General features: G+C 32.8%; 1 protein-coding gene across 1 annotated transcript; it reads left to right on the top strand.

The window, feature by feature from the left end:
* Window positions 1-3,452: 3,452 nt before the first annotated feature.
* LOC110796423 (uncharacterized) lies at window positions 3,453-6,084 on the top strand. Its single transcript, XM_022001481.2, has 4 exons — window positions 3,453-3,610; window positions 4,039-4,187; window positions 4,291-4,354; window positions 5,433-6,084. The coding sequence occupies exons 1-4, from the start codon at window positions 3,503-3,505 to the stop codon at window positions 5,718-5,720; spliced, it is 609 nt and encodes a 202-aa protein (XP_021857173.1). The 5' UTR covers window positions 3,453-3,502; the 3' UTR covers window positions 5,721-6,084.
* Window positions 6,085-10,275: the final 4,191 nt, after the last annotated feature.

Raw genomic sequence — 10,275 nt, 5'->3', positions numbered from 1 at the left:
AGTTGGAGTATTTAATGCCACTAAATACTTGATCCGTTTACGTACTATTTGTGTGACCCTACGGGTTCAGTCAAGAGTAAGCTGTGGATTAATATCATTAATTCCACTTGAACTGAAGCGGCCTCTAGCTAGGCATTCAGCTCACTTGATCTCACTGAATTATTAACTTGTTAATTAATACTGAACCGCATTTATTAGACTTAACATTGAATGCATACTTGGACCAAGGGCATTATTTCCTTCAATATGATACGATTATTCGGCCCGGCCTACGACTATATGCAATACGATATACGATTCCGATCTAACGTCTTATCGTATATTTATGTTTTCCGGACTAAATTCTCGAATAGCCATGCATTAAATGAATTTCCAATTCATTTAATTCAGCTATTTGTTTTATGTCATTGGTGTGACCTTGTAGGTTCAGTCAAGAGTAAGTTGTGGGACTAATAAGCATTAGAACTTACTGATCAGATACATTGCCCTAGCTAGTTGTTTCGATCACTCTTACTGAATTAATTATTCCGTAAGTAATCTGAACCTTGGTATTAGACTAATGCACCTTGGGTAAAGGACACATTTCCTTCAATTTATCCTTTCAATTTCAACCTCAACTATGTATATCTCATGCCTTAATTAACTAAGATGCAAACATGTTTAATGAGAAAATAAAACTAGAAGAACCATAGATACCCCAAAATTAGCCAACAAGGGAATAATTTACTGCAAAGCTAAAAAAATATCTCAGACTATGATAAATGCTAAGGATAATGTCAATCAATAGAGAAAGGAAAATTCAACACTTGACAATAGCACAAAAGAAAACGTAAAATATGTACTAGCATCTAGTTTCATGGAGCTCACCTTTGTTAGACCCTTCCTAGCAAGCAACACCAACCAAGGATGTGTAGACTTGCACCTGCTGGAAAACACTATGAAGACCACCTTCTACCAGTACACTCCCTCCATGACTTCCTGTATCAACAACCCCAACAAAGCACCCTAGAACCAAGCAACAAAAGGACTAATTTCAGTAAGCCAACAACATATAGCAGTTAACAACATCAACAAACAGTCAAGCAACAACAACAGAACTTGCTGCCCATCATATCAGCACAACACACTATAACTGCACAACAAATACACAACCTAGGCATTGCACTTAAGGCTAAGTTGCAATCAGTTGTCGAACCAATTACTAGAAAAACTTCATCCCATACTAATCACATTAATTTTACAAGATCCCATTAAGCAGTCACTTTCTAACTATCTCATTCAAGTTACAAAATCCGAGTAACTTCTCTTCATAGTGTCAAACCAATCTAAACTCTCTTCCAAAAAAAATCGGTTTAGAGGTGGTTTGAGGTGGGTGATGGAGCGAGGATGTATTTTATTTTGAACCTCTTGAGGCAAGGATTTAGATAGGGATGGGTACGGTGGGTACCATACCCATCATGTGTGGCGTGGATGGAGATGTAATTTTAGGTGGGTATGGACGTGGAGGGACCATCCTGCACCTGCCCCGCCTTGAAGTCATCTCTAGCTTAATAATGTAGATGGTCGAGTACTCTGTAGGTGTTAGTGATCGGGTAATGAATTAGATGGTGAATATGAGCATTGAAAGTAAAGGTTGAATGAACATAACTTTAAGTATGACACGGGTGATGAACGGAGATGAAATTAATTTTATTTGCATAAACATATCTATTTTATTGTTTTTTATTAAGACGAGAATGAGGCAATAACACATCTATCCTTCATTAATTTTAATTAGAAGAATTTCTGTAAGCTCTATTATGATAATAATTGTCTGTTAAGATTATAAATTGTGCATCGCACGGGTATTATACTAGTTATCTCCCTAAAAAAGACATTATCTTGTAAGATATTGTTGAATTTGTTTCAATAAATTTTACAAATATCAAATATTTTTAATTTTTTTAAATCTCTTCTATTTTTTTTTAAACATACGTATAACCTTTTTATTTTTACGCGGATATTCCTATTTTTTGGCAATCTATACTTTATTAAAAAAACATAATGTGAGATTTTGTTAGATTTGTCTTAACGAATAATTTTAAAATTTTACATTTTTATAATATTTTACTTATTGAAAATGTAAGATATCAATGGCTGAAATTATGCATTGGCAAACATGAAAATAGAAGAGTTGCTTCTGAAAAAAAGGAGAAATTAAGTAATTAAAGATATAGTCAAATGAATACATTGGAGATCGCAAAAAGTATATACGCGTATATATTTTTCTTATGTAAATAAATTTTATCAAACGGGCACTAAACGAAAAAGTTACACGATATTTTTCACTGAATTTACATCAACGATCATCATAATTCAAAAGATTAGAAAATTTATAAATTTTGTTTGATATTTATCAAAATAGTAAAAAGAAAATGGTATTGTTTATCTCGTTATAACTGTAACACCTCCAATTTACTATTTAGAAATAAATAAGAAATAATACCTACTTTATAAAAGTACATAAACTTACACCTTAATCGTCGATATCATCGTCACACTGGAGACCACTAAGGCTTAAAATAACCTAACTATTAAGGAGTGAAACTCAATTTAATACTTTAGCTATTGATAAAACTATACTCCGTATAACTCAATTTAACTACTTTAGCTATCGATAGAATTATACAACTTAAAAGTAATAATCTATCATAAAATACTGAACGGAAACCCTTGAGCTTAAACAACTTAAATCTGCAATCTTGCACGTGCGATACTTGCTCCAACCAACCTAGGATGGTCAACGGAAGGACAAATTCCAATTAAGAATGGTCACACAACCGCCATAAGAATAAGACATGACCACAAATGCATATAGCAAACAAAAAACACATCGACAAGAGGTCTGAGTAATCACCTCTTAACAAGACGTTGAATAAGGATAAAATAATAATATTTTTCCACTTAAACAATGTATTACAAAGCTAAATTACACAAACAATCCAAAAACACTTAATAATCTAAAATATAGATCTTCTCGGATGAACCTTAAATATAATAATATTAGGTCATTTCGGATCACCTTTTTTGAGAAAAAAAAAAAGGGGTCATTTCGGGTAAAGACAATTTTGGGTTGGTTTCGATTTTAAATCAAATAAAATCAATTTGAGTTTCAGGTTGAGTCTGGCTCGTTATTCGGGTCAAAAACGGCTAATTGATCAAGTAAATGAGAAATGATGATTCACTTTATTGTGGTCAGTTGGGCACCTCAAGAATTCGCTTATATGATAGAAATTAATCTACAAATCAGCAAATAATGTATTAAATCATTTCGATTGTACATGATCGTGACTTTACTGTCCAACTTCGTCAATCACCAAGATCAATTAGCAATTTTTTCAACAATGACATTGGTTCATCCTTTTATTATTAGTGTGAATTTATAAAATAATAAAATCATGTTCAATAATTAAAAAATCAAAAATTAATTTTCATATCCAAATAATTCCATTTCCGTAGTTAAATGCACAATTTCCTCCTCACTGCACTCTCTCTCCTCCCTTTTTCTTACGCACGCTCACTCTCTCTCCCTATCCTCCCTCATTTTCTGCTCCTTCACTGGTTACTCCAGGCAAGCTTTCCCCTTTTTTTCTTTTCTTTTTCCCTTCAATTTCAGTTTCTTCTTTATTATTATTATTTATTATTATTGTTGTTAATCGATTAAGTTCATCGGAACATAATTGTTGATTAATTTCTGGAAATCATCGATTTTAAACCACTAAAAATGGTTATTTTTCAGTACTTTTGACGATTTTTTCTGGGAAACTTTCCCTTTTTAATCCTAAAACGCAATCAAACTCTCGATTTTGACATAAACACATGTGCTGTGATATCTAATTTGTTGCCAAAAACATGAAATCAACTAATTAATTACAAATTTCCGGCAAGTTTATTCATCAAATTATTCGAAAAATCCCTAATAAATATGTTAATTTTATATACTCCGTGTATAATAATAATAATAATAATAATAATAATAATACCGATTAAATTGTGCAGATCTTGAGAGCGGAAGAGAGAGAAAATATGAAGCGTTGTGCAATGGAGCAAAACGCCATGGCCGTTTTTGACAGCAGAACTGATTCCGTGGTTTGCCCTAAGCCGAGGAGAGTTGGCGACCATTTTCTCCCTTTTCGTCGCTATCCCAAGTAAGTGTGCCATTTTTTTAATTTCATTTTTCTTAACTTTTTAGTTTTAGTTTTAAATTTGAGGAATTAATTTGATTTTAATTGATTATATTTAATTATGCAGTAATACTTCAGAGATGAACGATTTGAAAGCCGGGGCGGAGCTGCTTGATATTATTCTTTCAAAGGTAAATTCTTTTATGATAATCTTTGTTTAGTTCTTTTTATTTTCTGTGTGATTATTTTTAAAATATCGAGCTTTTATTATAATTATTATTGATATTGTATGATCTGATTGAATGCAATTTTAAATGCTTTAATTATTTATATTTTGAGAAGAAGACCACTTTTGCTGATATTTATATGGTGATGAACATGGATCTTTTTTTAAATATAAGTTGTCTTTTTAATTGGTAATTTACTAATGTATACTTTCTGCTAATAAATTTTTGTACGATTCTGCTCGGTCAAACCAAATTCACAAAACCTGGGTGTTAATTTACAGTTAAACGGACCTAAATTAAACGAATTTGGTTAACCGGTACATGATTTGTGTGTTCATTAGCACTATAATAGGTTGATTACTTGTTTAGTTCGTCTTTGTGCTGAACAATTGTCTCGATTGTGGTTGTGTGCATGCAGTGGCGGACCTTGAACGGTTTTATGAGGGGGGCCGGTAGAAAAAAATTAAGCAATATACTATGTAATTATACAATTATACACAAATTTTAGGGGGGCCGTAACTAAAAGTACACTACAAAATTTTTCGGCCTGGGGGCCAGGCCCACCCCAGCCATACTTAAGATCCGCCATTGTGTGCACGCACATCTTTCTAAAATCACGATCGTAGTTGAGATGTTTCTTTACTTGAATGATAAAATGGGCTGAAAACATTAAAGCTCTGCTGTGGCAGCCTGATTTGTGCCTACATATTTGGTGAAGGCGGTAGGTTTGATTAATTGGATTTCCCATAACATAAGAGTTGTAACCGAATACTCAAATTAAATGGCGCTTGTGCGTGTGGGTCATCGAATTGAATGGATTCTCCATCAACAACTGGTTTGGTGTGGAACTAATGTAAGAGGTGATATTAACATCCTCTTCCTAGCCGTTTATAGAACTGCGCTTCTTAGGTTAACAATGCATTGCAAAAATTCCTTTACAATGTAATTGTTGCTACGAGTGTTGTGTGAATCGTTTAAATTTGCTGCTATTCTTGTTATTGGTTTTAGATTATTCATGAGAGTTTTGCTGTTATATAAACAGGGTAGTGGAGTTGAGAGATCAGGTAAGCAAGTAGTAGCATCATCTCCACCATTTTTCAGTGGGTCTCCACCAAGTAGGGTATCAAACCCCCTTGTCCAAGATGAACATTTTGGTTTGAAGAAGACCTTTAAGACGTATTCTCCCGCCCCAATATCCTCCGTTTCACCGTCATCATTGGGTCGCAAGGGTGGCTGTGCTCGAACTCAGAAGCCAGCGGCAGTGAGAATTGAAGGTTTTGATTGCTTAAGCAGAGATAGGCAAAACCGCAGCATCTCTGCTTTCGCTTAACCAGCCGAGAGTGACCGTATTCAACAACGACAAGTATTATATACACATAGGAACTAAAGACGGGAGTGTAGGACAAGAGGAGTGAGAGTTAACATCCTTGTTATTTTTTATTTATCTTGTAAATACCACATAAAATTCGGAAACAATATCGAGCTTATCCATAAGTTAATGTAAATGAGTTTGGGTAAGGTGTTTTTTGAGTCTTTTGTTAATAACAAAGAGTAAGGAGAAAACCTCTCTTGTTAGGTCTTTTGGGAGTGCTAAATCATTCCATTTTTAGTCTTTTAATTATTCTAATGCTGCATTCCTTTTTTGTATACTTTCAATATTGGAAAACTAGTTTATACATGCGTGATATTTTATATTCGTGTGAATATTGTAATTTTTTAAATGGATCAGGATCTGATCCATGCTAAATTTAATTTGCATCTTATACGTGCAAGATATTTTAATTGATTGTGAGTGTATAATTATATTATGGATCAGTTTTAGCAAGAATATTTTTAAGATTTTGATTTTATTATTATTATGACGGTCAAAATCAATGTTTGCTTTTATGTAATGGCACGTTGTATTGACTAGGATTTCTGTGGATAAAGTTAAAGAATATAGTTGTATAGAGGTACTCCCTCCGTCCCTTAATACCAGGCTCGGTGGTGGCCCTGTGCATCCTGGTCAACAGCACAGGGCCACCCAAAAAATAAGGGCCCGTTTTCGAAAAGCCCAACCTACATTAAAAAAAAAAAAAAAAAAAAAAAATGAGAATGCTCCTGGGAATCACCGCATCAACAGCCCACCAACTTCCCGAATTAGTTTCCACTTTCCTTCCCCAAGATTCATGAATCACGCTCCATATTTCATAATAACTCCATTCAATATTTCAATCACTCACATTCATCTCCCATAAATTACTTTTGTTTCCTATTCCAAATTCCCAATTCCAAAAATTTTATTTTCAAATTTCAACTGCTTTACATTAGATATTCAGATTATTTAGATATTCAAATTTACCGAAGAACAAAAGATTTTGTTATCAATGGAACCGTTTTTCGCAAATTACAGGCTACTTTCATATCAAATGGCTAGATTTTTACCCCTTAAATGCTTCTACTATTCTCAAACAAATCATCAAATTCATTCCAAGAAAAAAAATCAGATTGGGGATTTAGGGAATTAGGGATTTGTTAAAGATGAATAACAAGAGTCAGAGGAAAAGGTATTTTCGATTTTCGAATTTATCAAATCAACGAAATTACAATTGTTGTTTTGAATGTTTTCTTCTTAATTTAGTTAGTTTGTGGTTTAGGTTTTAATTTCTTGTTAATTACAATTTTACAATTTCTTTTCTTAATTCGTGATTATCTCATAATTTTTGTGCTTATCAAGTTCTTAATTTAGTGAATTCGTGCTTATCTCGCAAAAATATTAGATTTTTTAGCTAATTTTATTTCCTGCTAATTTCAATTTTTTTTATGGGACTGTTAATTACAAAATTTATGCTTGTAAATTACAAATTGTTTTTTCAATTCTTACCGTGAATTCCTACTATTTGTGTTGTTGTAATTTCCATTTATCATTGATTCATTTCTGTATTAATGACTTACTGCTTTTTCCTTCTATTGTATTGTAAATTTGTAATGCTCATAAAGTAATATTTTAATTATCGCAATTTCTTTTTAATATAAGGGGCCACATTTTTTAGTTTTGGACAAGATTTGAACAGGGCCTCCGAATGTTTAAGACGGCTCTGCTTAATACTCGCACCGGTTTCCTTTTAGGGTCGTCCCTTAATACTTGCACCGCTTCTATAAATGGAAATTATACCAATATTATATTATTTCTCACACTTACTTACTGACCCCACTTACACCCCTATTCCCCACAAAAAATTATTTAAAAATGGCAAATTTGCCAAAAAGGACCTTTTATAACACAAATTTTGCGAGAAAGGACCTTATATAATTTTTTTTGTGAAAACACACCTTAAAGTAAATTTTTTTGCGAGAAAGGACCTAAGGGAAGTTTCCGGCATTGTCTGAGCTTTTCCGGCCATTGACTTGCACGTGAGCAGCACGCGTGGCTTACGTTGGCTAAAGACACTGATTTTCCCGAGTCTTGAATTTTCAAACTTGATTTTATTTCGATTTTTTTGTCAACTTTAGGTTTTAAAGCTTAGAATTCTGGAGGAAAATAGGGTGTAATTAGCAAAATAAAGCCACACTTGCTTCTCACGTGCAAGTCAATGGCCGGAAAAGCTCAGTCAATGCCGGAAATTTACTTTTGGTTGTCTTTCGCAAAAAAATTTACATTAAGGTGTGATTTCACCAAAAAAAAATTATATAAGGTCCTTTCTCGCAAAAAAATTTACATTAAGGTGTGATTTCACAAAAAAAATTATATAAGGTCCTTTCTCGCAAAATTTGGATTATAAAAGGTCCTTTTTAACAAATTTGCCTTTAAAAATTCACACCCTCACTCACCCCTTTCCACCTCTTACCCATTTCCCACTAACTATATTAAAAAATACTCACTATCAACTAACACTCATTAAATTATTAAGTCAATTTAAATGTCTTAAACACCACACCGATCAAACCGGTGCGAGTATTAAGGGACGGAGTGAGTATATTTCTTTCTCGTCATAAAGAAAAATAAAATAAGTAAATTACATATTTAGATTGCGCAAATTTCGGCTGTTATTATTGTGTTTTTCATGTGAGGTGAGTTTTCCGAGGATAACCAAAAAAAAGCAGCATAAAAATACGACGGACCAAAGAAGCATATCTCCTTTAATTTTGTTTTTTTTACCTTTTTTTTTGACGTGGTCCCCTTTATCATTCTTTCCCTCATTCTTTAAAAATTGTCCCCATTAAACTTTACATGGTTTTAAGTAGGGATGAAAATGGATGGGATTTGGATCGGGTGGAGCATCACCCGCATCCATCACTCGCATCCATCCGCTCTACTCGGTCCATCCTTCACCCGCTTTACTCATAATACGCATTCCGCCCATCCATCACCCGCGGGAGAATCGGATGGATCGGGTGAAAATGGTAAACCATTAAAAAAATCACCACCTAATAATATGCATAATAATTAACCAAAAGAAAAAAAAATCATATACCTACATTCATCTCCGAAACATATAATTATTTCTTATTACGCATTACTTATAACTAAAAAAAATAAGCACTAACTTTAATAAGTAATGGATTTATCAACACATTTATGTTTAAATACAAATATAAATAATATATTTAAAATAAACGGGTGACGGATCGGGTGGTAAACGGGTGATGGATTGGGTGATGGATAAAAAAAACATCACCCGCATCCATCACCCGCTTCACCCATCAGCCGATTTTCATCCATTTAATTCGGGTTTTTATCCGTTTAATTATAGCGGGTTACCGGGTTCATGGATCATCCACTGGATATTTCCATCCCTAGTTTTAAGACATGCTTCCTCCGTCTCCTTTTATTTTTTACGTTTGGTATTCTGCATGTGGTATAATTATTTTTTTCTTTTTTGAAAGGAAAAAAATTAAAATTATTTTAATTATTTTATTTAAATAAGATATATTACGTTTATTTATAAAAAATGTATTTTTATCAAAATTATGATATTAGGAAAATAAATAAAAAAATTAATATCTCAACGGAAAAGAGTGAGAGACTAAATGACCCAGTAAATTTAATTGATTAAAATAATAATTGGACACAAATTTTGATAGAATATAAAAACATTTATGTGAAAAAATGATATGTAAAAAAAATGTAAAGAATATTTCGGGACATTCAAAAAGTAAAACGTGAAGAACAAAAAGAGATGGAGGGAGTACTTCGTATTTTGGAATCATATAAATCTATCCAATTTATCAAAACTCGAGGTGAACTCGCTCATGCTTTTCCTTTGCCCCATCCAAATAGAAATGGAATAAGAGAAGAAAACAATGTCCAAAGACTCTCATGCCTTTCTTGGTCTGACTAACCCAACTGGTGATTTTCGACAAATCTTTTCTCATTTTGGGAAAGTTTTCGGTTTGCTGGCAAAACAAAATCAAACTTCCTTTCAAAAGCTTCGCATAAGTTCAAAAGCTCGAAGAGCTTTAGCGAGCAAATTATCGAAAACTTCGCTTAAACTGAAAAGTTCGAAGATCTTTAGGTTGTTTACTTTCTTTCCTCTTTCAATTGGAGTTTGCCCCTTGATAAGCACTCAAATTTTGTAATACCTAAACTCTATCTATACCTAGTATTTAAAAAGGAAAACCACATTTGATTAAATGACATGTGTCAACACATTTGATTAGATGACACGTGTCATCTACTCTTTCCTACATCAATTTGGTTTTTTATTTTATTTTCTTTGTTGTTTGATATATTATCCAACACCAATCGCTTATTTCACTCCGTATTCCTCATACGACATCAATTCACCAATCTATTCATTCAACATTTTCCACTCCATCTTCCTGATTAACACTCAATATTAATACACTATTTTATTTATATATTCTTTCAACTTTCAAAATCTACCTCTATTTGAATCATATAT

Source organism: Spinacia oleracea, chromosome 5 (genome assembly GCF_020520425.1).
Source record: "Spinacia oleracea cultivar Varoflay chromosome 5, BTI_SOV_V1, whole genome shotgun sequence".
Classification (NCBI taxonomy): Eukaryota; Viridiplantae; Streptophyta; class Magnoliopsida; order Caryophyllales; family Amaranthaceae; genus Spinacia; species Spinacia oleracea.
Note: the sequence above shows the minus strand (reverse complement) of the source record. Positions and strands in the feature narration are given on the sequence as shown.